The sequence below is a fragment of the Chaetomium strumarium genome (assembly GCF_033439665.1).
Source record: "Chaetomium strumarium strain CBS 333.67 chromosome Unknown B0T15scaffold_7, whole genome shotgun sequence".
NCBI lineage: Eukaryota > Fungi > Ascomycota > Sordariomycetes > Sordariales > Chaetomiaceae > Chaetomium > Chaetomium strumarium.
The window spans coordinates 961,568-989,560 of NW_026944435.1; the positions used below are offsets into that span (position 1 = coordinate 961,568).

Sequence of the window (27,993 nt, forward strand, 5' to 3'; positions counted from 1 at the left end):
TCACATGCAGTTAGTTACCCGATCGATACCAGAACCCCCATCCATCTTCTAGTCCCCATAAGCTACCACGACCCTTTCTCTGCCCCCTTCCCACCCTCCTTCTGCACCGCATGGATCTCTCGGCATCACCACATTATGGAAACCCACTAGCTAGTACTAGTTGTGAGCCACTACCCATTCTATTCAACCCGGGCCAGGGCAACCCCGAAATGATTTAGGCCATCATGCAGATGCTCACCTCCCCGTCCGCACGCCTCCCACACCGCCCGCCGCCTCCTCAGCAGCCAAGTCCCTCTCGACCATCTCGATAGCGCCCAGACTAGGGAATCGCTTCTGGAAGTCGCGGATATAATCATCCTTCTCTGCGGCCGTCATGTCCAGGAGTGCCGAGCCCCCGCCGCCGGGCAAGTCTACCGCCAGCAGAGCCTCGGTAGCACCACCACTGCTGCTAAGGACGGACGATGATCCAGGTCCGCCCCCGCCGCGTAGCTTGGGCGACGAGATCATGCCGCCCCTGCTAGTATTGACGAGAGGGACTTGCTTCGTCGGGGAGGGCGCCCGTACGGGGCCGCCCCCTGCAGCACCGATGTTGTTGGTGTTGCTGGTGATGGGCTGCGGGGTCTTGTTGTTGAGGTGCATCGGTTTGGGCGGCGCCATAGGCCGTCCTCCTCCTCCTCCTCCTCCTCCTGCCACTGTCACAGTCGAAGTAGAAACGGCAGTTCGGCCTGTAGCGGATGGTTCGATCGAGGACGACGAGTTTCCTGACGTGGGCGGGCGCTGCTGCTGCTGCTGCTGCCCACCTGTGATCTGTTGCGCGCTCGCACCAAGAGGTTTCCGCGGCACCGCGGGCTTTCCATCCGTGCCCCCTGGCTTAGTCCCCGCAATCGCCGTGTGTGCGGCGTCCGAGTAATGCCCGTACCCCTGCGCCGTGCGGGTGACGGTCGTCGAGGTGCGATTGCTCTCATCGATCAGGCTTTGGACTTTGTTTTGGATCGACGCAACGCGCGATACGCCGCCGATGCTCTTGGGCGGCACTGGAGGACCACCCCGCTGCTCCACACGCTGCCGGTACTCGGCTTGCGCAGCCGCCACACGGGCTTCTTCCTGCGCAAGCATACGAGCCTCTTGCTCGCGGCGCATCTCGGGCGTCATGGTCTCCCAGTCTTCCGCCTGGCCATCGTCGCTGCGGCCGTCGATTGCTTCGGAACCGGCGATGGGTGTCAGCTCGTGCCGTTCGAGGTCCTTGAGAGGTGATGGTGTGCGTGCCGGAGGGGGGCCGCTCGAGTTTCCTTCAAATCGTTTGAATGCGTCGCCGAATTTGCCGGCCAGGATGCTCTTGGTGCCAGCGCCAAGAGACGAGAGACTGCCTCGTTTGAGGTGTTTTGAGGCCCTGTCCTTCTTCTTCGGATCCGAATCCTCCATCGACCGGAGGAACTCGACGTTGCATTCAATGTTCTTGTCCTCATCTGGACTGGGCGGGAGACTCTTTTCCATGGAATGTCTTGGAGACGGCAAGGCTGGAGACTTCGATCTCAGTTCCTGCTCTCGCAGGAAGTCGAGATTAGATTCCAGATGTGTGCTGATCGGCCTCGGCCTTGTAGCGAGTCGCTGTCTCGACCCCGTCGAATCCACCTGCTCCATGCTCGGCCGTCCACCTTCCAAGGATGGTCTTGAAGACGAAGGATAACGCGTGTGTTGGGATTGAGGGACGCCTTGGTACGAGGCCGTCCGGACGCCGGCCCGAGACCCAGCCGCTCCTTCGCTAAGCAGCGGCGGACTTTGCCCTGTTGCAGGCGACCTGGGAACGCTGGCCGCTCGGTGGCGCTCGTGAGATGGGAAGCGATGAATCGGAGGAGGCTGAGATGATGGGTCTAGCGTCGGGGAGGTCATTGTCCCGGTTGAGACCATAACCGGCTTTGGAGGCGATTGCGAAGCCTGCGACGAGATCGCCTGGAGCTCAGGCGTGCTCGAGATGATGGCAGACGCGCGACTCATCTCGGGTTGTTTGGGCGGCGCGGGAGCGGACGAGGGAGGGGGAGACACGACGGCTGTGCCTGAAGGCGTGGTTCTGAACGCATTCGCTCTGCTGAAGTCCATGGACTGCCTCTGGCTGGGCTGTGTAGTAGGCACAGGACTGGGAGACGGCTTCACTTGGAATGCCTCGTCCGCTAACCGCTCAGCAACTCTTTGGGACAGGTCCTTCGGCTGCTGCGTGGAGGCGGGGAGGCCGCTGTCGAAGTCGAACTTCTGGCCCTTGTCATGAAGCAGCGAGAATTGGTCAAGGGTGGGAAACCTGGATGACAGCTCATCTGCGCTCGGAAGCGTGGGTCTCGCGTCGAGAGCAGCAAAGGGGTCACCATTCGTTACTTTGCCAGGAGATGGACTGAGCTTCGACGGAGGGGCAGGCTGGGACGCAGGCACCCTTCCTCGCCGCATGCGCTCGATCTCAGGAATCACCGGCTGCTGCTGGGTCGCTTGCCGGGAGAAGACAGCTCCAACGGTCGGCGGCGACTTAGGATATGAGTCTGGCGGGGCCTGATCACGTCGTGGAGGATCTGCCCGCGAGGTTCCGGAGTAGATCTAGGCGAGAATAAGCACGTGTGCCGCAGACAGCGCCGTGTTGTTGAAGTCGGTTCACTTACGTCTTTCACAGGAGGCTCCCTGCCTTGCATGGCGCAAGTCTCCCGCAGCACCTGATAGATGTTGGGCCTAGCCTGCGGACTCTCGCGCAGCATCCATGCTAGACGACTATCAGCGCTCAGTGACCGGGGAGAGCCCGTCCCAGTGGCTTACCAATGAGCCCCTTTAGCCTGTCGGAAAAGACGGGGTAGCTGGGGAACCTGTAGCTGGCATTGAGAATGGCCAACTGGCCCTGTTCCTCGAACGGGGTCGTGTAGTAGCACAGCTTGTACAGCAAGACACCAAGCGCCCAGATGTCGGACTTCTCATCGATGGGCTGTTTCCGGTACACGTCGACCATCTCGGGGCTCCTGTATTGCATCGTGGTATGCTTCTGCACGTCCTCGTCCATCAGACGGCATTCGGCGGCGGTTGTGGGTGCGGGGCGTGGCGGCGCGGCCGAGCCAAAGTCGCAGAGCTTGAACTTCCTGGTGGACCCGACGACGGTGATCAGCACATTCTCGACTTTCAGGTCGCGGTGCAGCAAGGGCGGGCGCAGGTAGTGCATGCACGCCACGCCCTCGGCGACGTCGGCGAAGATGCCGAGAATTTCGGGCTCGGTCAGGCGGTGCTGCAGGCGCGTGTTCATGAAGTCAATGAGCCCGCCGCCGTTGCAGTACTCCATCAGCAGGAACACCTCGTAGCCGCCGCCGCGCAGTTCCGAGGCGTGCGAGTCGATGTAGGTGACGATGGCGCGGTGGCCCTTCAGCCGCTTCATGGTCTCGACCTCGGTGCGCATCCCCCGCAGCGACTCCTTGTCCGGGACGGCCACCCGCTTCAAGACCGCCTGGTCCGTCCCATTGACCGGCGACGGAAGTTTGACCAGGTACACGTGTGCGAACCCGCCCTCCGAAAGGTACTTCTGGATGACGACACGGTGGCCGCCCACCTGAATCTTGGTTCCGGGAGAGAAGGTGCCGGCGGGCGCACCGGGAGCGGCCATCGGGGCGGGCGTGGCGTAGGCCGGCCCGTAGTTTGCCGGCCGAGGCACCGCTGCGGGCGCGGCTTGGCCGTACGAAGCCATGGGCGAGGCCTGTTGCTATTTTTCTCGGTGTCGGGATACCTCTGAATCGAGAGGAGCGGGTGCGGAATCGGGACGCGGAGAGAGCAAGACGAAGAAGCGGCGGTGCGGGTGCGATGGGAGTCGGGGACGGGGAGCGATGCCGGGTGTTGGGAGCGACGGGCGAGGTACGTGTCACCGAAAGGGGTGTTGTCGTGCGGAAACCATCTATGGGACACGGTGCATGGCCGTACTTCTCGCCAGCCGAGCAGGGAAAAGGGGCACGATTCAATCTTGGAATGAAGATGGGCAGCTCCCGGCCAAAGGGCTGAGGTTTGTTGATGTTGAATGGCCCATGCCAGGTATGGTAATCCGTACTGTACCTGCTGTCTCAGACAATGCCCGGGTCATCGACACCCTGCGTTGTTCAGGTGGGACCAGGTGGCATTCTGGCTTGGCAAGCCCTGAGCTTCCTCGACAGCTGGCCAACTGTGGGGTCAGATCGGAGAAGCTACGCCGAAGGGATACTTGCCTTCCAGGTTAGCATGTAACATCGGCTTTCAGGCACCAAAGATGCCTCTGCCATTTCAACTGCATAGGTACCTTACCTTACCTATCAGATACATGAACAACCGGGAAGGTATCGGGTAGGTGCCCGGGTACTTAGGTAGTTGGGCGAACGTCGTCTTGTCACAGAACAGAACACACTCGAAATGAAAGTACTGTCACAGCTCCAGTCTGGGAGTGTAATCACGACGGATTTGACCTGGGATTTGTTTCGAAAATTATCTAAATTCGACGTCTCGGCTCGAAGCTCGCTAGTAGCGAATATTAAGGTTGCGCCTAGCGGATCTCTCGAGCTGCTACGCGCATACCATCCCCTCTACCATCATCACTTATCCGAACCGCCTCGTTCTAGAACAGCGAGTGGAAGATCCGTTTTGGCAGGTTCGCCCATGTCCTCTCCACAATCTTGTCATCGTCCTCCCCTGGGATACGCATCCGAGCATTGGTCGTGAGGTCGATCTCGTGGGCCGGGATCCATAGCCTCCAGTCCCGAGTATAAAGCTTCCAGCCGATGTACAGGGCGAGGACAATGGGCGCGGCCAGGTACGACTGGAAGAAGACTTCGGCGTCGGGGGACGATTCGGTGTCCGGCTACGAGGCAAAGTCAGCACGATGCGGATTATCGGGCTTGATCTGTAAATGTGTAAGGGGACCTGCGAGCGGAGCAACTTACATAGAGGGAGCTGTAGAAGGTGGCAATGAGGCAGAGTATGTTGAGAATGAGGCCGATCCAACTGCCCCAGACACCAAAGCCTGGCTTGTACGGGATCTGGTCCAGCGTGTATCCCTGCGCCTTCCAGACGTAGCGGAAGCGGATGTGTGTCAGGCAGACGGATCCCCAGACGAAGAAGTAGGAGAGACCCGAGATAGCGAGAAGCCAGTTGAAGACGGTCGTGCCGTCCGAAGCAAGTCCGATGTACGCCAGCAGGCCGAACAGCAGCTGGACCACGATACACCAGATCGGACGGCCATGCTTGTCGATCTTAGCCAAGAACCGGGGCGCCATGCCTTGCTCGGCAAGGGCCTGCATGGTACGGGTCGAGCCGAAAGTGCAGGAGTTAGCGACGCTGATAACGGCAACGGTGATGACAGCGTTGAAGATTGACGGAAGCACCTGGATGCCGGCGTCCTGGATGGCGAGAACGAAGGGCGAGGCCTTGGTGTTGGCGCCCGACGAGTTCAGCAGCCGGTCGTCGTCAGAAGGGAAAATCAGGCCGACGATAAAGAGGTTGATGATGTAGAAGAAGGCGATACGCCAGAAGACCTGCTTTGATGCCGTCGGAATTGCCTTGAGGGGGTTCTCAGACTCGGCAGCGGCGAGGCCAACCAGCTCGGTGCCGCCGAATGCAAAGGCGGCGACGACGAAGACGCCGGCAAAGCCGTTGAATCCGTTCTTGAAGGCGCCGGGTTCGTGCCAGTACTTGGCGCCGATGTATCCTTGATCGCCCACGCCGCCGCAGTTGATGACGATGCCGAGGATGATGAAGCCCAGGCACGCTGCGATCTTGATCATGCTGAGGACGAACTCCACTGCAGCTTGTCAGCAAAAAGAACCACGACGGCATCCGGCTTGCTAATGATCTGCTGCTACTCACCTTCACCATAACCGCGAACGCCAAAGACCTGGATGATGCACAAGACAACTAGAAAGACGGTGACCCAGACGCCCATGCTAATGTCGTCCCGCCAGTACTCGATGGTGATGGACGCCGCGATGAGCTCGAACGGCAGAATGGTCAGCCAGGAGAGCGCGTAGTCCCAGCCCACGGCAAAGCCCCTGAAGCGGTTGTTGTTAGAATCTAAGAGAGGAATCGGACAGAGAGGGTGCCTGAGGGAACTTGCCATGAGGGATCGACGAAACGGACGACATAGCTGTAGAAAGCGCCATTCACAGGGTACAGCACGGCGAGCTCGGCGAGGGCCTGGCAGGTGAACAACAGCATGACACCGACGATGGTGTAGCAGATAACCTGGACCGGGTCGGCCATGAGCAAAGTTCGCTGTTTCTTTTCAGTGTTTCAAGACCTACCAAAGGTGCCGGCCCGCCCTTGGATAGTGCGCCGCCAGAACCGACGAACAGACCGGCTCCTATGGCACCGCCTGGTGTATCGAGTCTGGTCAGTGTTGTTCTCCGTTTATCTGCCACTAGAACTCCGCGAGGTCAACAACGGGGTCAAACTTACCGATGGCGATCATCTGCATGTGGCGGTTGCGAAGATCTCTTTTCAACGTGCCGCCGCTCATGCCAACCTCCTCATCGCGAACCCGGGAACCGGAGCCATTGTCGCCCTCGATGGCGTCTTTGGCTATCGATTTCTCATCCATCTGCGCCGCTTCTAACGTGTGTGGGACAAGACAAGGCGGCGATTTGGAAGTTCCCTGTCGCGATCAACGCAGAATGGGACTGGCGAGTGCTGGGGAACGGGGCAAGATATAGGGCGGGCAAAGCTAGAAGAGATCGCGATAAGGGAACATGGGAACGTTGTGGGATTATTAGTATTTGGTGCCAGATAGGACCAGATTGGCACTTGGCAAATCAACCCGAGGTAGCCTGTCCAGCATTTGTTGGGCCCCGTCCTCCGTGACATCGTCGTTTGTGTGATCCTGACCCCAAAACCTCAGACTGCCTTGTCCAATCGCCCCGGGGAAGCTGCAGAGGGCCAGAGCTGCATGCCTCGGCGGATGCGGTACGATCCCAACACGGCCCTCAAGGTTACCTTCTCCCGCCTGCCTTCCGTCGTGGTACGTGACACCCCATGCAGATCTCCCTGTGCTACTCCCTCATGGCCGCGTTTGTCGTGCGTTTGCGTTTGTTGGAGAGGGAATGCCCTCCGTCCATCCCACTCCAGAGTAAGTGACGCTTTTTTCCACATCGGACCTGCCGCCACGCCAACCTTATGTTGGTTAAGTCTAAAGTTCGATTCCTGATATCCGGGCGACTGCTGATTGGCCACCACGCTGCCGGTTGATGGTTCCATGGGGCCTAGATCGCAAGAGATGCGAGGAGCAAGGCTGTACGCGACACGGCCCTTTTGGCTGCACGGTAGTGGTTGGGTTAACCGATGCTGGAATGATAGGTTTAGCCTGTCAATCCGGCCCCATACTATTTGAGGCCGGGAATCCTTCGATATCGTCCTCGGGCACTTTCCTCGAAACGCTCGTCGGTCGCCCGTCAGGTTGCCGATAAGAAGGTACGGATGAGGAAGGTGCGCGAGCGGCAGCCCCTTCGCTCACATGCCGTGGACCGTGGACCATGCGTCCCCGATAAAGTTTGCGGCAACGCGCATCAGCCGTACATACTCTCAGAAGACGGCGAGACGGCTTCTTGACATCCCTCTCCCCTTTCGGCTGCCAGTGTGTAGAACTCAGTGCTGTGTAGGTAGGTGAGGTAGGTAAAAGGGTAGGAAGAGCAAGAAGCCTTTCGCTACCAACCTTACTATTCCGGCTCTCCGTTTCCGCCCGCGATACTGAGAGCATACGGAGTGCTACGTACATACGAACTCAACCTTATCACGAAATTCGTGCCACTGATTAGGATTTATTAGAGTATCTGGTGGGAGGATTAAACGTACCTTAGTGAATGGTGCAAACAAGCTTCTGCCGAGATGGGCCAGACTCTCCGGTTGGGGGAACTGTTCGCTATTTTAACCATGACGCTAAACATTTTCTTGCCTAGCGCACCTACTTTGGGGCTGAATGCCATTTACGCCATTGTCGATAGTCAGGTAACGGTGCATCAGGGGGTCAAATACTTCACGATAGGTGTTGCGAGACGACAGTGTCGACCATTCCACCTGAAGGCGGAGTACTACTCATTGCAGTGTCAGCAAGTGCTGTGCTCGCTGGCCGAGTCGAGATGGACTCAGCTTCTCAGACAAGAGCGGATTGTAATTCTCTTTAGACTCCGGCGTTATGTAGACCGGCTTCGTTCCGATCAAGCCAGTTGAGCGGCCTTACCTACTAGTACCTCAACCTTGCGGTAGATACGGTACCTTAGTTAGGCCACCATCCCGTCACCTCACTACCAAGCTCGCAAACACGAAATCGAAGCCCTCCACAACCGGAGCCTCCCTCCCCCTCTGAACCATCCCCCGCTCATACATAGCCAACCAGACGGCGTCCGCATTGACCGTCTCCAGCGCCTCCCTCAAACCGCCGTGCTGCGGCAGCACGTCCACCACCAGGCCTAGGATATCATCAAACATCTCGTCTTCCACCCTCACGTATGACACAATAGCCGTCAACAGGTCCAGCGCGGCCTCCCACACCTGCGACGCCTGGGCAAACCTCCCCAGCGCCGCACCCCCTGACGATGACGAAGTAATGACCCTCGTCTCCGACACGCCCTCACCGGCCCCATCCCGCACCGGAATGAGTAGCTCGTCTTTCGACGACGACGGCCCCGGGACATAGACTTTCTTCCTCCCTCCCTTTGTCAACGCATCCTCCCTCACCTTCCTCACCCACCTCCCCAACGATCCCGGCCCACCCCACCACTCGCTCTTGAACCTACTCCCCAAGAAATCCCCCGCGCCCTTACACAACCCGGCCAACGCTCTACATGCCGCGATGGAGACGTACGGCTCCGGATCGTGCAGCCGCGCCAGCACGACCGGCCAGACAGTGTGCACCAACGGCAGGAAGGCGTTCTCGTCCGGGGCAAGAGCCGGGCTGACGGTGGAGACGAGATCGAGTAAGGACTTGCGGAGGGTTGGCGTGGGCGAGGTGAGGTAATGCTGGGTTAGCGAGAGGACGCGGGTGAGGAGCGCGTAGGTTGGCGTCTGCTTCCTTTCTTCGAGCGCTTTGTCCCTGTCGTCTGGGGCTTGCTCCTCTGAAGCGGGGTCTGCTTCTGGGTCGGTATCTGAGTCTGGGGTGGGGCCGGCGAGTTTGTCGAGGAGGGATGCGGCTTGAGACTTTTCGGGACCCCATGGTTGCTTGGGGTGCGTCTCGGGCGGGAGGCCGTTGTGATCTTCGTCTGAATGCGCAGCTCGTTCGAGGCGTTTGTCCAGGGTCTTTAGGATGCCTGCAATACCGGGGCTCTCGGGTCGCTTCTTTCTGTGGTCAATAGTCTTGGAACTGGCGTCCTCGAGGAGGAGCATGTCTGACTTGACGCCCTGCGCAACTACTTCTGAAAGCACTGAGAATAAGCTCTCGACGAACGCGGGATAGCCATGGTAGTTGTCGAGCGCCGCAAAGATCGCCGCGACGACATCGTCCAAGAAAGGGATCAACCGGGGGCCGGTGAGTCGGATCAGCATGGTGAGAACTTTCGTCGACGCCGGGAAGATGTCGAAGGTATTCAGTCGCAGGGATATTGAGTTGACCATATAATCGGCGTTGTCGACGATGAGGTCGGACACGCTCTCGTAACCGCAAGAAGCGGCAATAACGTTTAGTGTTGTGATGGCGTGTCTCCGCATCCGAGGTACCTGCGAGCCAAGGAACGTCGTGACGGGATAAAGCACGTCAATGAGCTCCGGCCGGAAATCGAGCTTCAAGCGAGACGCAGCAAAAGCCGTCATTTCGAGCGCGAGGGCCTCGAGGCGCCAGTCGACCTCGACGGAGTCCGAGTGGGCCGACAGTACTGACACCGAGAAGTCGTAGAGCTCTCGAAATGCCTCTTCCTGATATCTGGATTCCCCGAGCGAGGACAAGTCTAGGAGGTCCTCTAGATCCGAGGACTGTGCATATGTCGCCTTTAGGAGCTCGAATGCCAGCCAGAAAGAAACGATTTGGTCTACGCCTTCAGAGTCCCGGACATGGCCGAGCATTGAGGTTGCTAGCTTCACCTGCCGGACCGCCGAACCAATGCTGGATAGCAAGGCGCTGATCTCTTTCCTCGTCGCTTTCTGACTCTCTAAATCGAGCAGGACCGGGTGGTATGTCGAGGTGTCCGTCCCAGACCTCACTAACTGGGTACTGGATGTGATGTCTGGCCCGGTATCATCCACGACTTTGGACTGCTTTGAGCCCTTGACGAGGGCAATGACACTGTCTCTAAGAGAATCCGCGAGAGCGTCGTCTAACGTGGATGAGTCCATTTGTAGAGCTGCGGCCAGCTTGCTGCCCCTGAGAATGCTCCTGATGGCCAGTTGCCTGGCCCGCTCATCGCTGGACTGCATGACTCGAGGGAGCCCGATAACCCAGTTGTATAGCCCTGCCTTCATGCTGTCCCCAAGCTCAGGATACACACCGGCAAGGTCCTGAAGCCTGGTCTCAAGACGGGGCTTCATGGCGTCCTCGTCTTCCAGCATCATCGCACTCTCGACCAGAATGGACCGACAGTCGGCTAGGGACGAATGACACTCATCCAGAAGGCTGATACAAAGCCTGTGCAGGGCGGATTGGATATCTTCGGACTCATGCGCGCGCAGCTTAAGTACCTGAGACAGGAGAATCTTGATCTGTGCGGCAGTCGCCTTCAACCACGCCGGAGTGAGTTCGTTTCTAGGACCGATACCTTCCTGCCCGTTGCCCGTCTGGCCCGCCGTTTCCTTGGAGCTTTCTAACTGCTTGAGGAGTCCCCTGACCTTGATGTCGGCCAACACGCTGACAAGGACTAGATTGAGAACCTCCAAGCATTGAAGCAGAACTCTTTTCTGGGTCCGGTTCGCCTGCGGCGGAGACAGAACCGTTGCTAATGCTGACACAGTGCCGGGCAGAAACCGGGAGAGTATAGAGCTGTCCCTGATGCTGACGAAAACCGTCCGGAGACATCGTGCGGCCTCGAGCTGGACCTGAGAGGCTACCCCCTCGGTAATGGCATCGAGCATGACCGAAACACTCTGGCTAACTGGTGGTGGCGTTCCACCTTCGGGTGCTGACTCTGCCGGGGCTGCAAGGTGGGAGGGTTCTGCAATGGCAAACAGAGCGGCTAGCGTCTGGAAGGCCTCGATGATGGTCTCTTCGGGCGTGTCTTGTTGTTGCTGGCCGGGGACACCGCCGATGACGAGTGAGAGGAAGATCAGCAGCTGCTGGAAAAGCTGCGGCGAAACCTTCGCTTTCCAGCCGTACTGGATGAGCCCCCGGAACAATCGGACGATGGCTTCAGTGACCCGAATAGCATACCGCTCCCTATTCCGGAGGAGTAGAGACAGCGGGAAGAAGACATAGTCGGCCAGTCGATCGTCTAGAATGCTGGAATCCTTGTTGGCTTGAACAGTCCAGAGGTCGATGAGCTCTTCGAGCAGCCTGAGAACGTCCCTCGTGCCGACATCTTTGCCTTGGGGCCGAAGGGCGAGTTCGGTGAGAGGGACACAAACCCGTTTCAACTGTTGCGAGGTTAGCAACTCAGACACTGAATTGCGTTGTTATTTGTTACCGCGATGAGAAACGGTGACGCACCTGCTGGAAGAACTGAGTCCGCTCAGCGGAGGGAGCAACGGTGGCCATGGTCCCAGCGACAAAAGTCACATTATGAAATAGAATCTGAAACAGTCATCTAAGGTAGTACGGTAGATGAGTAGGACTTTGATCCGCTCTCTTGAGAAATCTAATTTTGAGGTGAAGTCTCCTCTGTTAGGAGAGCGCTCTTCAGATGATGAAGTCCTGTTGTGAACGGACTCGGGTAAGGTACAGTCCGTACCTAAGGTAGGTAGGTACCTATGTAATGTAACGTAAAGAATATACGGTCGTAAATTACTTCATCCTGTAACGTCATTGCCGTATCTAACGCACTCACCCGACATCGTCGCCTTGCCAACTCGCAAGTCCAACCAAACCTGCACAAACATTCTCCAAAACCCACCATCTACAGTTCGCATTTCGCGGTCCCTGCACCCACCAACACAACAGAATGCCGCCCGCGAAAAGGAGAAAGACTGCGCGCACTGAGGAGGTGCAAGCTGCACCAAACCGCCAAGCTGAGGAAGAGCCTGAAGAGCCAGCGGCCGAACAGACAACAACCGCCAAGGATGCATCACCGCCAGCCACATCCGGACCATCATCGTCATCTTCGTCTCCAAACTCCGCAAACTCTACTCCAGCAGCCTCCTCCTCAACCGCCAACGCGGCCCAGGAACGTCTCGCCCGCTTCCGCGCACTTCAGGCCCGCGCCAAGGCCTCTTCGGACCAGAACCTCAAGGAAGCGACCAAAGAGTCCCAACGGCTAGCAGCTGATCCGAGCCAGCTCAATGCCCTCAACCGCAAACACGCGATCGCCTCGCACAAGCTGCTCAAGGCCGACATCGAGGAGGCGGGCGAGGACTTTGAGCGCAAGCGGGCGTGGGACTGGACGGTGGAGGAGACGGAGCGGTGGGACAAGCGGATGCGCAAGAAGGAGGCGCACCGCGACGACACCGCCTTCAAGGACTACGCGCGCGAGAGCGAGAAGGCCTACAAGCGCCAGCTGCGCAACCTAGGCGCGCCCGACCTGGAGCGCTACACGCGCGAGAAGATGGCCGCCATCGAGAAGGCCGCGGCGGCGGGCACGCTCGATATCGTCGAGACGGAGGACGGCGAAATGATTGCTGTCGACAAGGACGGGACCTTCTTCAGCACCGCCGACTCGACGGCCTTTGCGCAGCACAAGCCGGACAAGGCGGCGGTGGATCGGCTGGTGTCGGACCTGCGCAAGGCCGAGGAGGCGTCGCTCAAGAAGAGGAGGGAGCGGATGGCCAAGAACAGCGATGACGGAGGCGACGTCACGTACATCAACGAGAAGAACAAGCAGTTCAACCAGAAGCTGGCGCGGTTCTACAACAAGTATACCGCCGAGATCCGGGAGAGCTTCGAGCGGGGAACCATGGTTTGAGCGGGCGACGGTTCATGCGTTATTTGGTTATCGTTTATCATGGTCAGCGAACGGAGTTTGGGCCAGGGATCCGGATATTGTACAGTCTACAGCTATACATGGAGGTGACCACCAGTGATGATACATTGATTGATACATGGTATTCCCCCCTCAAAGCATCGTCTTCCGCCATGCCCTGCCCGCCAACTCCTCCAATTGCAGCACCTCCACCGGCCCTTTCACCTTCTCATCAGCGAGCGCTTCGACCACCGCATCCGCCACCGCATCGGCCTTGAGCGGCTTGGACCCAGCAGCGCCAAGGAACCCGCTTAGCACCCCCCCGGTCAGGCGGTTGAAGGTCGACCCAGCCATTGTCATCGCAGCCATTGGAATCGTAATCTTCCTCGACGGGTCATACATAAACGGCGCGCGGAAGAAAACCCCCCTCATCTCCGGAAACTCCCTTGCCACCACCGCCTCAGCCTCTCTCTTTGTGGTAATATACCTCGCTGGCAGCACGGGCGCGCCCCCAGCGGCCGAGATATACCCGAACGCCTCTACCCCCTCGTGCGCAGCCACTTTAGCCAGCAGGATGGCGCTGTCGCGGTTCATCATCTCGTAGGTCAGCTGAGCGGGCGAACTCGGCGGCTCGACGCCGGGCTCCTTGGCGCCCTCGCGCACGCGCTCCAGCGGGTTGGGTGAGGATGATGACGGCGCCCTGAAGGCCTTGGCGAGGCCGGAAATGGGGGACTCGCGGCCCGAGATCACGCCCTTGTAGTCGGCCTCGAGGAGGATGCCGAGGCTGTGCACGACGTAGTCGGTGTTGCGGAGCAGCGAGGTCCATTGTGCTGGCTGGAAGATGTCTCCGCGCTCCCAGGAGACTTTGTGCGACCAAGGGGGAGGGGACGAGGATGAGGCTATGGAGTCCCAGTGGGGTTTGCCGGAACGGCTGTTCACCAGATCAGTTTCCATGGATATGACGAGATTGTGAATGAGAGGAGAATGCCGGTCGTACCTCACTGATGTAACGTCCCAGTTCCGGGCTACGGCCGCTCGGCATATCCGTGAACCTAGGAAACCATTGCCTCCGAAGACGACGATTCGTTTTGTCGCCGACATTGTGTGGTTGTGTGGACTGCGCTAAGCTTATGACCTCAGCGGGACATGTGAGCTCTCCAGAAGCAACCTTGAGTCCTTGGCCCAAACACTCAGGTCATCAAAGTTGGCAATGTCTCGCCACGACCATTAATTGAGGTTATTGAAGCTGCTAAAGGGCCTTATGAGCGCAATACTGATTTCTCATGAGTTTACAGCAGCGTGGAGAGAATTGGTTATTCCTACAGGAAGGCTCGGGGCTTCACTGAGCTCCGGCCCAGAGTTCTGATGGGATCATGTCATTCTTCAAGCTCCAGGGGTCGGCAGTGCAGGGGTTGCCGGGGTCTGGAAGCGAGAAACGTGCCCCACATCCAAGGCTGACCCGACGGAAGGCGTTTGACCGAATATCCGAGTTTATTTGCGGCCTGCCCGCTGAGGACATTTGAACTTCTTATCGCCTTACCTTACCTTGCCTTATCAATCCAAGAGATCTTCACATGGCGCCTCCAACAGGGAAGCGCGTGAAAGGCGTGCAGATATTCCGGCCCTTCGTCTACGGCACCACGGCGCGCCCCTTCGACGAAAAGACGAACCCGAAACCCCCCGGCATCCCCGACGACCACACCCATTCCTGGACCGTCTTCGTCAAGGGCATCGACGATGTCGACATCACCTACTGGCTGCGCCGCGTGCAATTCAAGCTGCACGAATCCATCCCCAACCATGTCCGAAGTCCGTTGCCCTTCTTCAACCCCACCCCCTTCCCCAGGTTGTCTGGGCAGTGTCTAACCGCATCGCAAAATATGCAGTGATCGAAGGCGAGAAGGGCAAGCCCTTCCAGATCCACGAAACCGGGTGGGGCGAGTTCGAGATCGCCATCAAACTGTACTACGTGCCCGAGTCCGCCGAGAAGCCCCAGACGCTCTATCACCACCTACGACTGCACCCATACGGGCGCACCGAGGAAGAAAAGGAAAGCATGCGGCTGAACGGGGGCCAAGTGATCTCGTGGGCGTACGAGGAGCAGATCTTCAATGAGCCATACGAGCCCTTCTACGAGATCCTCACGTCGGGCGCGATGCCGCCTTCGTCGACGTCTGCCGCCTCCTCAAGATCGGGGTTAAAGGGGGGGAAGGGGAAGGACAAGGAGCAGGGGAAGCAAGTGGCTCGGTCAGAGGGTGGCGTACTAGATCGGAGCGCAATGATTCCCCTGACCAACCGGCCCGGGCAGCCCTTCAGTCGGGAGACGGAGCAGCTGGAGATCAAGAAGTTGAAGGAGGCGCTGGTGAAGGTGGAGGAGCTTACGCAGAAGACGAAGGACGAGGTACAGAAGAAGGAGCAGAGGTTGAAGGAGCTCAAGGCTGAGGCGGCGAACGGGTAGGGGTGCGGGTGAGTGTCTGGAAAGAGGGGCTGTGTTCTGTTTGGCGTGTCGGATTTTCGTCCATTACATACCATATGCGGCGGCAAAACTACAGAGCTACCTATGGCGATACTAATCAACGGGCAAGGCAGGTGTTCGAGGAGTTAGGGCTGGAGGCATGGTTGGGCTCGGGAGGGGGTTTAGGCTTATCGGCGCAAAAGAGCGTCGTGAAGCCTCGACTGCTGAAATCAGGGGCAGAGACCGCAAGCTAGGCAGCTACTGGAAGTACCGGTACAGCAAGAACAGGGGTAGAAGACTGGGAAATAGGCTTTCCAGGTATATAAGGAACCAAGGCCCCCAGAGTCTCAGACCCCTCAAGCAATCAATACAACCTGTGAACCCCTAAGTACAACATCGACGCCCTGGCGTTAGACATCATGGATCAGGTACATACCCTACCATATGCCCCAGATGTAGTAGCGTCAGATCATTCCAACACGGAGGTGCAAAGATGACGATGTGTCTGTCCAAGTCTGCAGTCTATTTTCTGTTTTCTAGAGATGGGATTGTCCAAGAAGTTCCCGTCCATAGACCCGCTATCCCAGCAGGGACTTCTACCGCACAGCAAATCAATACCTTCCGCCCGACGTAGTAAGCGCCATTTCCCTGGCGCACCTGATCCCACCACAGTACCATCGATCTGAAGACCGCCCCAGTCCCAACCAAAGACAAATGAAAATATACGGCAAGTGGTACTTTGTAGGCCAAACGGCCTACTTGTTTTCTGTATCCATATCCCACACCGCAAGTGGGTATCGAGTTCCTCCCTGCCATCTAACCTGGGATATACCGAGCCACAGCAAAACAATCTCAAGACTTCCTTCCCAAAACTTTTGTCGCCCACCCTACTCCAGACTCCCAGCAACCTTTTAACACATTAGGTGGTATTGTCACGTCCCCTTAACGCCAAAGGGGAACTCCCGAATCAAGGACAAACAAAGGAAAGGACAAGGAAACGTCAAAACGGAACAAAAGTTGCAAGATTACCTCGCCTCATATGCGGGCGGCGGGGTGTCGTCCTGGTCATCCCAGAACTGCGGGTTGCGCATCTTCTCGTCGTACACACGCCGCGCGATTTCACCCGCCATCTTCATGATCCAAGCCTGCTCCAGGATGACCGACGATGTATCTGACATGGGGCGTGAACGCCGCCAATCGGCCTTGCTGTCGATAGTCCCGGATTCCTTTGAAACTTCCTGGGGCCTGTGCTTCTCCGACAGTTGTATCGGTGGTTGCAGAGCAGTAACAGAGTCGTTGATCCCGGCCGCGGGTATCTGTGCATCGGGAGCCTTGGGTCGCTCACCCCTCATGGAGGGTCTCCGCGATTGCTCGCTAAGCTCCGGGGATCGACTGAAGCGCACCTTGCCTGACACCAGATCCTCCTCTGGTACTTCCAGGATCGGATGAGGCATGAGGGGTTCCGACATAGGAATGCCGGTAGAGGTCGTCTCGGACGTCTCGTCTCCCTGCTCGCTACCGAGTTCAGTCTCGGCCTTGCGTCGCAAATTCACCACGCGCGTCTTCTTCTTCCGGCCGGCCTTGCTGTGTCGCCCAGAGCCAAGGGATAAACCTGCGGTTGCGGAGTTGAGGTGGACCAGGGACGGTCTTGACGGTACAGAGCCATGGTCCTGACTTCCACTGTCCGAGAAAGTGTAGGTATGAGCACTTGTGTAAGATGATGACCTGGCCAGGTTTGGCGTGGAGAGCGGAGGGGAGTTTGTGTCTTTGTCCGACTGCCCCGCCCAAGCCCTAAACAAGACGTCCCCGGGAGCGGCAGTGTCTAATGACGAAGTCACCTGGGATCTTGTGAGGTCTGATAGTCGACGTAGCGTCTTTTGTGAGAACAATAACTGCGCTTCCGGTCCTCCATCAAGCGTCAGTTCTGATATCGCAGCAGGGTCGAGAAGATGCCCATGTGCGTCAACAGCATCCAGGGGTGGCGTAGCCAAGGGATTCACGCCGGGTTCATCAACTTCTTTGGGCTCCTCGTCCTCCTTCACCATCTGATCGGGGCACCACAGCTGGAGCGAAAGCCGGTGGATGATAGCAGGCAGCTCGTCCATCATCAGATCACGCAGCTTGCCCTCGATTGTCCGCTGGAGGTAGTCGCGGACAAACTGAATTGAGTCAAAGGTAGACGAAACCTTGAGGGACTCGAGGGGATCATTTCGGAAGACAATGGTCAGCCCCTTTTGCTTGGAGAAGACCAGGATGATGAAAGCCGACAGCTTGATCTCAGAAAGCGTGATCTGAAGCGGTATAGTAAGGCTTGAGGCGGCCGCCAGTGGCTGCGGAGATGTGAAACCTGGCTTCGCAGAGAGGTATGTGTTAAGGGGGTTGGCCTGTGATTGTTGCTATATTAGCCATGCTATACTCTCATCGGGTTTAGCGTGAATTCATGCGGGTGCGACACCGAATCCTTGTTCGGAAACTCCAGGTAATTTGTGACTCAATGCATCAAATGCCTGAACGAGCTCACGAGCTTCCTTGCTTCGAGAGGATGCATAGGTAACGGAATGTCCGGTAGCCTCTGCCCGCCCCCGTTGCGTTGAGCCAAACCGCGAACCCCATGAGAGGGCCAGTAGAAGGCACTTGCCAACCTTTGCCGAGCAATACGACCTTATCCAGAAGCTCCGGACCACCCGAACTTCCCGTCAAAGACCGAGTCTCGTGAATTCTTAGTTGTAGACGAGGAAAGGCGAGGATACTTGGAAGAACTCCTGCCAGATGTGATGCGTCCTTGCCAATAAGGATGCGTGACGGACATCCGCATATGCGGGGGATAGGGCTCGGAGCCGGAGAAGAAAAATAACCCACCTGGACTCTTGTTTTGAGCGTCAAGAAGGCGTCCCCCGAATAGCACATCTTGAATATTCCCCTGAAGCGGTCCTCGGCCAGGTCGCCAATCTCGAGAATCTCCAGGTCGGGCGGCACGGAGCCAAGGTTGAACTCGGTCACGATTATGTCATCGACAATGATGGGCGGCTTCGGCGACTTGTTCAAGGCCGTCGTCAGGAGATCACGGGCTCGCTTATAGAATTCCGCGTCGGCCGTCAGAGGCGACCAGTTGAAGTTGAACGCCATGTTGAATTGGCTCCCGTGCTAGAGACGCATCGCAGCCAAGAGTGATTGGGCTCTGAGAAGCCTGGTGTCGTGGGCAGTGTGCCGGATGCGGTGGCCGAAAATGGTGCAGTGCGAGTGTCGAAAAGTGTTGCTGTCGGTGTTGCCGGTGCGAAAGTCTGTGTGGCGATAGATGTTTGCACGGGCAGCGGGCAGTGTTTTGTTTCGTGCGGAAGTTGGAGGTTGGTGTGGAGGGATGACGCTATCGGACGACTGATCTGGGGAAGCAGTTGGGTCGAGCAAAATTTTGGCCCTTGCGCCGTAATTTGTGTGTCTCCTGACGCTCGGCCCCCGGCAGTGGGCTGACCTGGTTTTCGCGAATCGCGGTAATCTTTACCCCCACCAGACCCCGGTTCAAACCGCCCCTGCCCTATGGATACACGTCCCTTGCTCGTCTTCTAGATTGATGTTCATGCAAAGCCGATGTTACCTACCCCAAACGTAATACAACCACGGCTCAGCGTGTCAAGTCCATGCCGGCCTCCTCAGACTTCATCAACCAATACATTGACCTGACCGTTAGAACGCGTTCCATTGGCCTGACCGTCAGAACCATTTCTTCCCACAGATTGATCTCGCTTGACAACGTCGCGCCTTATCGCTGCCTCCTGAACAGAGTTGAAAATTTCTCGCACCTGAAGGCGCTTTTCCTTCACTCGAAGGCTGAGTGGCATGCGAAACACACGAGCGGTAAGGGAAGCAGTCGATGTCCCTGGCGTCTAATCTTGTGGCTTCTCCAACGCTCCAAGCTCGTCATTCTCCCCATGCTCATCACGCTCGGTAATCGTTAGGTCCCCAGAGTCATCGAGATCAGGGGGTATTTCGTAATCCTCATCCGTCGCCTCTGCAGCCCCACTGATAGCGCAACGCCGTGGAGATTCCACTGCATTTCCAGCAACTCGAAGCTGGGCAGGCTCTCCGGGTCTTCAGCTCGAATAGTGAAGGTCTGTCCAGTTCGAATAGCGAGACCACTTTTCCGGTGGGCTAGCTTCACACCCCAGCTCCTGTAGTCCACGAGACCGGCTTGGGCTAAAAGATCCTCGTCAGCCTTGATGACTGCCCGGGGCTTCAGGCTCGACTGCCTTAGCCAATGCCACTGTACCACAATCTCGTTCGGGGTTTGACGCAGAGGCTTCAGAGCAAACTTGGCTTTGTCAAACCAAAAGTGGAGTTGATGGTTCAACGAGAGGATGTTCTTTGGGGATTGCATGATCCCAGATCTCCGGTAATTTCGTGCCCAGGATGCAGCTCGATCGGCGCCCCAGAAGAGGGTGAGCAGAGATTCCAAGCCGTTGAACTGCCGATTCGCACTTGTCGCGAACGGGAAGATGTGCGCTGCCGCGGGATCATTTGTCCCGGAGAAGATGCAAGCGTTCCCATCCCGTTCTTTGGCGGCCGTACCACCGCCCCTCCTGATAATATCGGGAGAACTCGAGCGGCCCAGCTCCCGGGATGGAGGGGACACGGGCGGCTGTGACTGTGGCTGTGACTGTAGCTGGGCCTGTAACTCTGCAAGAACGCGACCTGTTGGGAAGTCTACAAGAGTGTTAAGCAAATGAGCCTGAGACGAGATTGTGTTGCAAAGCTTACAGTCTCTCAATGCGCATGTAGTCATCTCGTTGAAACCCATGCCGCGACCATCCAATCCTGCATAGCTAATGTCGTTCTGAGTTCCTCGATGGGTGCGACCATGAACACGGCGAAGAGAGTCGCATTCGGTTGGTAGCTAACTCGTCTCTGCAACTCGAGAAACAGCGCGCAGCGTACACCAACATCGGTGATGTAGTCGTCAACCGGTTCCATCTCAACCGGGTCGCCCGTCACAGCGTCCATGATTTGACGCTGGAGGCTACTGTGCAGCCGAGCAAATTGTTCAATGCAATCCATTGTCGAGCGGAAGCCTCAATCAAGGTGATGAGCTGCTGCAGATGATAGGTGTGGCAACCCGATTTGAGAAATTTGGGATCGAACCAGAGGGGAAAGAGGACACACCAAGTCCAGGGAGAGAAGGATCTTTCGTCGTGGAGATTTTTGATGATGACTCGAGTGATCAATGAGGAGAGGTACGGATACCTGGCCAATGGAATGCGATGACAGAATCGAATGTAATGACAGAATGATGATTCATGAATCATGACCGGAGCGTTCTGGCTGCTGGGAGACATTGATTTTTCTAAGAGTGGGTGGGCTGGCCGAAGCTGTACCACGGAGAATCCCAAGAACCCAGCCAGCCAAAACGGCAATTACCACTGTATGTTCGCACCTATCATGCTGCCCAATCCCTTCACACGGTGTTCCCCTATTCCATCCCGCTTGCCGTATACCAGCGGCAATGTCACCAGCGGCTCCATTATCCGACGCCCCTGTGTTACCTCTTTCAGCGGCCAGCCATTGCGACTTCATATTCATCGGCGAGGGAGCGTCAAACGTGGTCTTCGAGGTCGATGTCCAGCCCAATGACGAAAATAGCAGCATTTTCCGAGGTGAGACACCGCCCATCCTAGTCCTGGCCCAGGAAAGAAAGCCGTCTAATGGATTTCGCAGGACATCTCCTTCGAGTCCAGAAAGGTGGGACCAAAGCCCACAGCTATGGGGAGCTGCAAGAGTACTGGGAGGCGGTTGTGAAGCCGCTGTTTGAGCCGGCGGACCTGATTCAGCACCGACTTATCAAGATCGAAGATGGAGCGGTCATCTCGCGGTTGAACGCTGTCCTGGCCCAAATAGAAGACGCCCGCCGGCTCGATTTCAGAGGAAGCAGGGTAGCTATGGCCGCGTACGGCATGCTAGTTGAGGATATGCGCGAAAGTACGACATGGCCCCGTCACGCGTACGTTTAATTCCTCGCAACTCATCACTTACACCCTCCAGGACACCCCGATGACTTGACGCTGGAGTTCAAACCGAAATGGCTCGCCCAGTCCCCCAACGCGCCCGCATCAGCAACCCGCTGCCGCAACTGCGCACGCGAAGCGCTCAAACACCACACCAAGCTCAACGGCTGCCACCAGACCCAACGGACAACCCGGCCCCGTCGGATTCTCTGTCCCTTTGACATTCTTACCTGCGCCTCCTGCCCAGACGCCCTCTCCAACGTTGTTGCGCATCTCTCTTCGCTTGACCCCCTCGGCAGACCTCAAACAACCATCGCGGCCCAGTACAACCGTCTAATCCAGTGGCTGCAAACCAACACCATGCTCCCGCGACTGCGCGCCGCACAGCTGGCCAACGACCATACCGGCCCGCTCCGTGCCGATGCCCACGACCCCGATTTCCAACTAGCCATGACGCTGAGGGACTGCACCTGCTTCGTGCGGATCCCCGCAGATCCGGCCCTGCGCGTTGAGGCAAAGCTCGGTGACCTGGACAAGAAGAACTGGGCGGCCAAGCTGGGGTACTGGCAGGCGATCGAGAGACGGCTTATCGAGGGCGGCTATTACGAGGGCCGGGAGGTACCAAGGGTGGAGACGGATTGTCAGCTTGAGAGGCGGTTACTACTCCCAGAGGATGCAACAGAGGAGAGAGGAAACAGCGCGGCAACGGCGGACTAATAGACGGGGGTTCGGTAAATGAATGGGGGACTTAGAAGGAGCATGTGCGTTTAGTAGTACGATAAACGATAGAGCAGTGCTGTCGGCCTCATAATTTAAAGTGTTGTTATGTTACTTAGGGACCTACGGTAGATGATAACGTGTCTATCAAAACGAACATGTCGACCAAATGCTTTGCACACCCCATCAAGAACGCCATTCCCAACACGGCGGCCAGATCCAGTATCCCCAAGGCAAGGTACCCAAGCCATCACAACTTAATATGAAAACGCACCCGCAGCCCCTAAATTCCGGCGGCACTAAAACTCAACACGCTCCCCGCCGCCAGCCCAGCAATGAGGCACAAGCCCATAAACCCGCCGGCGGCCTCCCTCTCTTCCTCGTCCACCCACTCCCCAGCGGCCATCATCGAACTCGACCCGAGCCAGCCGTTCGTGAGCCCGAACGGGAACTGCACCAGCAGCAGATAGAACAAGTCACTCTCCACGACCGCTCCTTTTCCGTGCAGGTTACACAGCAGGTACAGCGGCAAGAAGCCGCAGCGCGCCAGGCTGATGGCGAACAGCGTCCGGGGCCGGTGGCGCAGCGAGACGGCGGGCAGCATGGTCGAGACGCGGCCGAGCAGGTCGCCCAGGTTCCAGAAGAAGAAGGCGAGCGGGATGAAGGCGCCGGGGGTGAAGATCTTTCCGCCCGATGAGGGGGAAGAGTTGACGGAGAGGATCTTGGCGGTGAAGACCGGGTAGAACATGGCTATGACGAAGCAGACGAACACGGAGCCGGCGAGCCAGCGGAGCTTGCGAAGGAGGGTGGACAGGGGGACGTAGCGGCGTTGTCCCTCCTGCTGTTGTGGGGAGGAAGCTGAGACACGGCGCGAGACGTGGGAGTGTCGGCGCACGAGGGGGATGAAAGCCAGCACGGTGCCTAGGGAGATCAGGACGGCTGTGAGGAAGTAGATGAATGCAGCGTTGCCGTCTTTGTTGGTCGGGGCTGTTGGTAAGGAGGGAGATTCGCGGCTCTTCTGTGCACGTGGAGGCAATCCCGGAGAGGAGTCGGAGAAGGCGAGGAAGGAGAGCATCTGGGTGAGTGGCGGGAGGATGCCTGCTACGCCCTGCCCGGCCATGATGGCTTGTGTGTACTCTGGGCGGCCGAAGCTGGCTGCGAAGGAGAAGGCGCCGTTCTGCATCAGTCCGGCTGCCCAGGCCGTTAGGGCGACCATGAGCAGAACAAAGGCGAAATATGCACGGGGAGAGGCGTCGACGAAGACAGAGGTGGAGACCGTCAGCAGAATGAACACGGCGGCACTGATAAGCAAGGCCGTGCTGATCCGGAAGGGGTAGTTCGCCGAGGCTTGGATGTTGGTCAAGATCAGCATCGTGACCAGGCTGACGACGGTGAATGTGGTGAGGATAGCCGACTGCGAATTATCCAAAATCCAGGGGTCGGACTGGAAGCGAGTTTGGAAGTAAGGGGCGGCAGCGAGGAACATGTTCCTGGAAAGGGGGTTAGCTCGATGGCCTGGAGCAACGGGGTACAATACATGCGGGTAGAACGTACCAAGCCCAGAGCATTGCGACCCCGATCAGGGCGAAGATGGAGTACTCGATCCATGAGAACGGCGCACCCTCTTCGTATGTTGACCCTGCAAGCGTCCCCGATTCGTCGTCTGCCAACGGCTCGTACTCAGCGGCGCTGGCCTTGGCCGGTGCGAAGAAGGCTTTAATACGATCCATGGTTGCCAATATCTCCCCTCCCTAGCCGTGCTGTGTATTTCCTGATAGGTATTGGTGGGTGATACTGTTCTCGACGGTCCAGACACGGTGTGTCGGCGGACAAGCTGACACCGCTGGATAAGGGAAACCAGTAGACGCCCTGAGGCGTGCTTGGTCGCCTCCGAAACAATTATTATCTCCCCAGGCTTTGCATCGTCCTCTTTTCGCTTAGGATACGCACGGGCTAACGGCGATGAACCGTCATGTAGGAATCGTGGAAGATTGAACCTCTTGATGGACTCGGAGTCTGAGGTCACAGGCCAACGGCACATGAGCCGGAGGGCGACTCGGGGTCCGGAAAGAAGTGGGGAAAGTGCATCAGTGCGCTTTACCGAAACCGGTTAATAAGCGTTGTTCCAGCATCCCGAAGTCCCAAATGGGGACCGTATCGATAACGTTAACGTCGACCTTCGGCCCAGTTCACTACCAACTACCTCATTTGTTAGTATGTGTCGTGTAGATTCAACCGGTCATTATACAGACCCTGAGACTTCCACGTCGAGCGCGTCTCACACATCGTTACTACATGCATGCGAGCTATGCCCTGTGGATCGATGCCTGGCTCGTCAATCAGAGACAATCATTCCCGCGATCCGCACAGCCGCCTCCCGAGCCAACTCCTCCTCAGTTGATTCTGCTATGATCGCCCTGTCAATATGCTCAAGCACAGTGACGGGAGTTCCTAGCTCCGCCAACTCTGATTGAGAGACGGCCCCATCCATCAATTTATCTCACAGGCTTCCCACCCAATCAGAGGAACTGGACCAGCTCGTTGGCGGCATCAGGCGGCCCATCATGCGGCCGCCCACGTGATTGTCGCTCCCTGCGACGCTAGTATGTCGTGCATGGTTTATAGACTGCGAAGAAGTAGGCGGCTGGTGGGTTAGATTCGCTTAGGCTGATTCAATTCTCTGGCTGTACTCTAAGGGTGCAAGCTAAGTAGAAACCGTATAACTACTAGTGTAGGCTATGACGCCTGGTATGCTGTCTCCCGACGTGCGCTGGCCATTACATTATTTGACTCTACGAAAAGATGATCTCCCTCCTCCCGGCCAACAGCCAGAATGCCGAGACTCACTTGTCCATAGGGAACCGGTCGGTGAACTGTAAAGTGTGCGTTAGCATGGTCATCATCCCTTTAGCTGCCTGCCGCCGGATCTGGGGGCGGGGACTCACCCTAAACGTGGCCAAGCCAGCCTCAAGCGCCTTGACAAGTTCCTCCACCGCTTTCTCGCTGTACACGCCCGCAGTCCCGGTCGGCACACCGACGCTCTTCAGCGCCTTCTCTGCCTTGCCCAGCGCACCAACCGGCTTGCCCCACCGGTACGCATCGATCAGGATCTGCCCGGGTCTGCCCGCAGGGAAAAGGGGCGAGGCGGCGGCCTCATCGCTACCAAACAGCCCCTCGGCCCCGTCAACCACCACAACCCCATCGAGCCCGGTCGCGTCCGCAGCAGAGTACGTCTGGTCCACCCCGCCGACAAGCGCCTCGGCGACGACGGTAACCACCACGCCGTCCGCGGTCAGTCTCTGCTTGAGCTGCGCCGCCTGGCCCAGCGTGGCGTTGCTCCGCGTGCTGGCCAGCACGCCGACCCGGAGGGTCTTGATGGTCGGCAGGGTGCCGTTGAAAATGGAAATCCCCGTCGTCACGTTGTTGTGGTAGTAGGTCTCGTCCGGCGCGGGCGCGGCCATCCCCAGCGCCTGGGCGACGCGCACCGCGACGTCGTGGCTGACGCGGTTGAGCTGGGCGAGGACGTTCTGCTTGACCGTGGCGGACGTGAGGTGGCTGGTCTCGAAGCGGATGGCGTTGATGAGGAACTGCTGCTCGACGGGCGTGAGCGAGTTGTAGAACAGCCGCGGCTGCGACCAGTGGTCGTCGAAGGTCGATGAGAGAGCTCGGACGAGGTTGCCGCTGGCGGTGCGCCCCGGAGCGGTGAAGAAGCCGCGACCGTTGGCCTGGTCCGCTTGCATTGGGAAGCCTTTGTTGAGGCTATTGGGGGTGTCTTATGCGAGCAGTTGTGTTAGTTGGGCTCTCCTGGAAGGTCGGGTGAGAGATTTGTCGTGGTTAGGTACTCACAAGGATACTTGTTGGTATGGATGAAGCCCTGGCCGGCGCCGTCACGGTTGTTGTTGTGGATCGGGACTCGCGGCATGTTGATCGGGAGCTGCTCAAAGTTGGGCCCGCCGTTCCGGTTCAACTGCGTGTCGAGATACGAGAAGAGGCGTCCCTGCAGCAGAGGGTCCTCGGAGAAATCGATGCCCCGCACGATGTGGCCAGGCTGGAACATGATCTGCTCCGTCTCGGCAAAGTAGTTTGTCGGGTTGCGGTCCAGCTTGATGACGCCCAGCTTGGTCAGCGGGGCGAGCTCCTCCGGGATGATCTTGGTCGGGTCCAGCAGGTCAAAGCCGAACGCCAACGCCTTGTCCTCGTCGACAACTTGGACGGCAAGCTCCCATGAAGGGCCATTTCCCGATTCTATGGCGTCCCAGAGATCCTGGCGGTGGAAATCGGCATTCTTGCCCGCGAGGACCTGTGCCTCTTCCCAGACCAGACTCGCCTTCCCTTGGAGCGTCTTGAGGTGCCACTTGATGAGCTTGGAAGAGCCATCTTCCTTTACGAACCGGAAGGTGTGAATGCCGAAGCCGTCCTGCTATGTGTCAGCGGACTGCTGCTGAGAACCCGAAGGCGGGAAGCTCACCATATGACGGTAGCTACGCGGGATGCCGTAGCCCGCCATGGCCCAGAAGAGGGTGTGCATAGTGCTCGGCTGGGAACTGAAGAAGTCCCAGGCAGAGTCGTGCGCAGTGGCGGCTTGGGGAATCTCATTGTCCGGGCTCGGCTTGACGGCATGGATGAGGTCCGGGAAGCGGATGGCGTCCTGGATGAAGAAGACGGGAATGTTGTTCCCCACGATATCTGGCCCAGATCAGTTCAGCTCTGATGAAAGAGTGTCACTGGGACTTGATAGTGCATCGTACCAAAGTTGCCTTCATCGGTGTAGCTGGAAAGACGAGAGGTCAGCCGAAGACACATACACCCACGGTGGGCAGACACTTACAACCGGGTTGCAAAGCCGTGGACGTCTCTTGCTGAATCGGCGCTGCCTCTGGAGCCAGCAACGGTAGAAAAGCGAATGAATACCGGAGTCTCCTTCCCCGCGGCACTCAAAAATGACGCGGCAGTGAGGTTGCTCCAGTCCCCATAGCTGGTGAAGGTACCATGGGCCCCAGCACCACGAGCATGGACCGCCCTCTCGGGAACCTCGTTGCCAACACCACGTCAATATTGTCTTGGGTCATGCATGTCTCACTCAGGGTGACCAAGAAACGACGTCAAAAGGGCTGCTGTACTTACCCGCTCATGGTCGAAGTGCTGGATCTTCTGGCGGAAGATGAAGTCCTCGAGCAGAGTCGAGCCCCGTGTGCCAGCCTTCAAGCTGAACTGTTCCTCGATCGGTCCGCCAACATCAGACGTCATGTAGCCGCTGCTGTCGTCGACCTTGTACTTGGCAAGGAAGTCTGATGCTTGGCTATCATCACGCTTCTGCCTCAGCGCAGCGGCCGGGTCGGCGAAAGGGCAGGCAGCCTGGGACAGCCCAAAGAGACTGCCCCACGCGAGCAGAGAGGCGAGGCTGCTGTGCATCGTGTGTCCAGTGTCTCGGTATCTGCAGTGACCGGGTTGGGACTCAGGAATAAATTGCGGTGAGTGGTACAGCAGACGAGAACCTGCTCTTATAACCCTGAGGCAGGTTGGCTAATAACTGTCGGAGCTCTGAAGCGAGAGAGAATCCACGTTGGCCGAGCCATCTTTTTAATACCCAGCTGGGCATGCAGATATTTCGGGCCGCAGTGATCTACGTGCTTCCAAGAGCAGCAGGAGCCTTCCACAGCAGGTGCGCCCTTGTACTGTGACTGATCACTAGTACAGTAATGGCCCGGGAGGCTACGGCAGGGCCAAGGTACGCCGTGTAGGGCAGGTACCACACCCAGGCCACCGAACCACGGCCCGGGGGGACATGGGATGGAGTTCGACGGGTCGGGTCTTGCTGGACCTGGTAGTCATA

General features: G+C 57.9%; 11 protein-coding genes across 11 annotated transcripts; 3 read left to right on the forward strand and 8 right to left on the reverse strand.

Annotated features, from left to right (window-relative positions):
* Positions 1-234: 234 nt before the first annotated feature.
* On the reverse strand, positions 235-3,622 carry B0T15DRAFT_496676 (uncharacterized protein; the record flags this gene model as incomplete). The annotated part of the gene is made up of 3 exons (XM_062867195.1): positions 235-2,580; positions 2,643-2,740; positions 2,794-3,622. The coding sequence occupies 3 exons, from the start codon at positions 3,620-3,622 to the stop codon at positions 235-237; spliced, it is 3,273 nt and encodes a 1,090-aa protein (XP_062717982.1).
* Positions 3,623-4,594: 972 nt separating this feature from the next.
* Positions 4,595-6,571, reverse strand: B0T15DRAFT_487418 (amino-acid permease inda1; the record flags this gene model as incomplete). Its single annotated transcript, XM_062866435.1, has 6 exons — positions 4,595-4,837; positions 4,920-5,776; positions 5,842-6,023; positions 6,089-6,216; positions 6,276-6,346; positions 6,430-6,571. The coding sequence occupies 6 exons, from the start codon at positions 6,569-6,571 to the stop codon at positions 4,595-4,597; spliced, it is 1,623 nt and encodes a 540-aa protein (XP_062717983.1).
* A 1,688-nt stretch (positions 6,572-8,259) lies between these two features.
* On the reverse strand, positions 8,260-11,814 carry B0T15DRAFT_561905 (armadillo-type protein; the record flags this gene model as incomplete). The annotated part of the gene is made up of 2 exons (XM_062870561.1): positions 11,591-11,814; positions 8,260-11,517 (listed from the first exon to the last, which is right to left on the reverse strand). Exons 1-2 carry the CDS (start codon positions 11,636-11,638, stop codon positions 8,260-8,262), a joined length of 3,306 nt encoding a protein of 1,101 aa, XP_062717984.1. The 5' UTR covers positions 11,639-11,814.
* Positions 11,815-11,934: 120 nt separating this feature from the next.
* Positions 11,935-13,135, forward strand: B0T15DRAFT_542252 (SYF2 splicing factor-domain-containing protein). Its single transcript, XM_062869916.1, has one exon. The coding sequence runs from the start codon at positions 12,042-12,044 to the stop codon at positions 12,996-12,998; it is 957 nt and encodes a 318-aa protein (XP_062717985.1). The 5' UTR covers positions 11,935-12,041; the 3' UTR covers positions 12,999-13,135.
* Position 13,136: 1 nt separating this feature from the next.
* B0T15DRAFT_422108 (uncharacterized protein) lies at positions 13,137-14,096 on the reverse strand (the record flags this gene model as incomplete). The annotated part of the gene is made up of 2 exons (XM_062865564.1): positions 13,137-13,926; positions 13,993-14,096. The coding sequence occupies 2 exons, from the start codon at positions 14,094-14,096 to the stop codon at positions 13,149-13,151; spliced, it is 882 nt and encodes a 293-aa protein (XP_062717986.1). The 3' UTR covers positions 13,137-13,148.
* A 237-nt stretch (positions 14,097-14,333) lies between these two features.
* B0T15DRAFT_296348 (YAF9-like protein) lies at positions 14,334-15,713 on the forward strand. The gene is made up of 2 exons (XM_062863769.1): positions 14,334-14,804; positions 14,882-15,713. Exons 1-2 carry the CDS (start codon positions 14,570-14,572, stop codon positions 15,451-15,453), a joined length of 807 nt encoding a protein of 268 aa, XP_062717987.1. The 5' UTR covers positions 14,334-14,569; the 3' UTR covers positions 15,454-15,713.
* Positions 15,714-16,370: 657 nt separating this feature from the next.
* B0T15DRAFT_296360 (uncharacterized protein) lies at positions 16,371-18,848 on the reverse strand. The gene is made up of 2 exons (XM_062863770.1): positions 18,310-18,848; positions 16,371-17,834 (listed from the first exon to the last, which is right to left on the reverse strand). The coding sequence occupies exons 1-2, from the start codon at positions 18,574-18,576 to the stop codon at positions 16,476-16,478; spliced, it is 1,626 nt and encodes a 541-aa protein (XP_062717988.1). The 5' UTR covers positions 18,577-18,848; the 3' UTR covers positions 16,371-16,475.
* A 551-nt stretch (positions 18,849-19,399) lies between these two features.
* Positions 19,400-20,445, reverse strand: B0T15DRAFT_514262 (uncharacterized protein; the record flags this gene model as incomplete). Its single annotated transcript, XM_062868105.1, has 3 exons — positions 19,400-20,136; positions 20,203-20,259; positions 20,382-20,445. 3 exons carry the CDS (start codon positions 20,443-20,445, stop codon positions 19,400-19,402), a joined length of 858 nt encoding a protein of 285 aa, XP_062717989.1.
* A 336-nt stretch (positions 20,446-20,781) lies between these two features.
* On the forward strand, positions 20,782-22,302 carry B0T15DRAFT_296343 (inositol pentakisphosphate 2-kinase-like protein). Its single transcript, XM_062863768.1, has 3 exons — positions 20,782-21,095; positions 21,157-21,417; positions 21,481-22,302. Exons 1-3 carry the CDS (start codon positions 20,945-20,947, stop codon positions 22,158-22,160), a joined length of 1,092 nt encoding a protein of 363 aa, XP_062717990.1. The 5' UTR covers positions 20,782-20,944; the 3' UTR covers positions 22,161-22,302.
* Positions 22,303-22,443: 141 nt separating this feature from the next.
* On the reverse strand, positions 22,444-23,890 carry B0T15DRAFT_496685 (nucleoside transporter-domain-containing protein; the record flags this gene model as incomplete). Its single annotated transcript, XM_062867196.1, has 2 exons — positions 22,444-23,650; positions 23,715-23,890. The coding sequence occupies 2 exons, from the start codon at positions 23,888-23,890 to the stop codon at positions 22,444-22,446; spliced, it is 1,383 nt and encodes a 460-aa protein (XP_062717991.1).
* A 789-nt stretch (positions 23,891-24,679) lies between these two features.
* Positions 24,680-27,572, reverse strand: B0T15DRAFT_514265 (catalase-like domain-containing protein; the record flags this gene model as incomplete). The annotated part of the gene is made up of 8 exons (XM_062868106.1): positions 24,680-24,752; positions 25,008-25,033; positions 25,106-25,932; positions 26,007-26,577; positions 26,629-26,846; positions 26,909-26,931; positions 26,989-27,191; positions 27,285-27,572. 8 exons carry the CDS (start codon positions 27,570-27,572, stop codon positions 24,680-24,682), a joined length of 2,229 nt encoding a protein of 742 aa, XP_062717992.1.
* Positions 27,573-27,993: the final 421 nt, after the last annotated feature.

Coding starts and splice junctions, on each gene's coding strand:
- B0T15DRAFT_542252 (XM_062869916.1), top strand. CDS start 12,042: ATGCCGCCCGCGAAAAGGAGAAAGACTGCGCGCACTGAGGAGGTGCAA.
- B0T15DRAFT_296343 (XM_062863768.1), top strand. CDS start 20,945: ATGTCACCAGCGGCTCCATTATCCGACGCCCCTGTGTTACCTCTTTCA. Junction 21,096..21,156: donor AAATAGCAGCATTTTCCGAG/GTGAGACACCGC, acceptor TGGATTTCGCAG/GACATCTCCTTCGAGTCCAG. Junction 21,418..21,480: donor AGTTGAGGATATGCGCGAAA/GTACGACATGGC, acceptor TACACCCTCCAG/GACACCCCGATGACTTGACG.
- B0T15DRAFT_296348 (XM_062863769.1), top strand. CDS start 14,570: ATGGCGCCTCCAACAGGGAAGCGCGTGAAAGGCGTGCAGATATTCCGG. Junction 14,805..14,881: donor CATCCCCAACCATGTCCGAA/GTCCGTTGCCCT, acceptor CAAAATATGCAG/TGATCGAAGGCGAGAAGGGC.
- B0T15DRAFT_296360 (XM_062863770.1), bottom strand. CDS start 18,576: ATGGCGTTCAACTTCAACTGGTCGCCTCTGACGGCCGACGCGGAATTC. Junction 17,835..18,309: donor CGCTCAAAACAAGAGTCCAG/GTGGGTTATTTT, acceptor CAACAATCACAG/GCCAACCCCCTTAACACATA.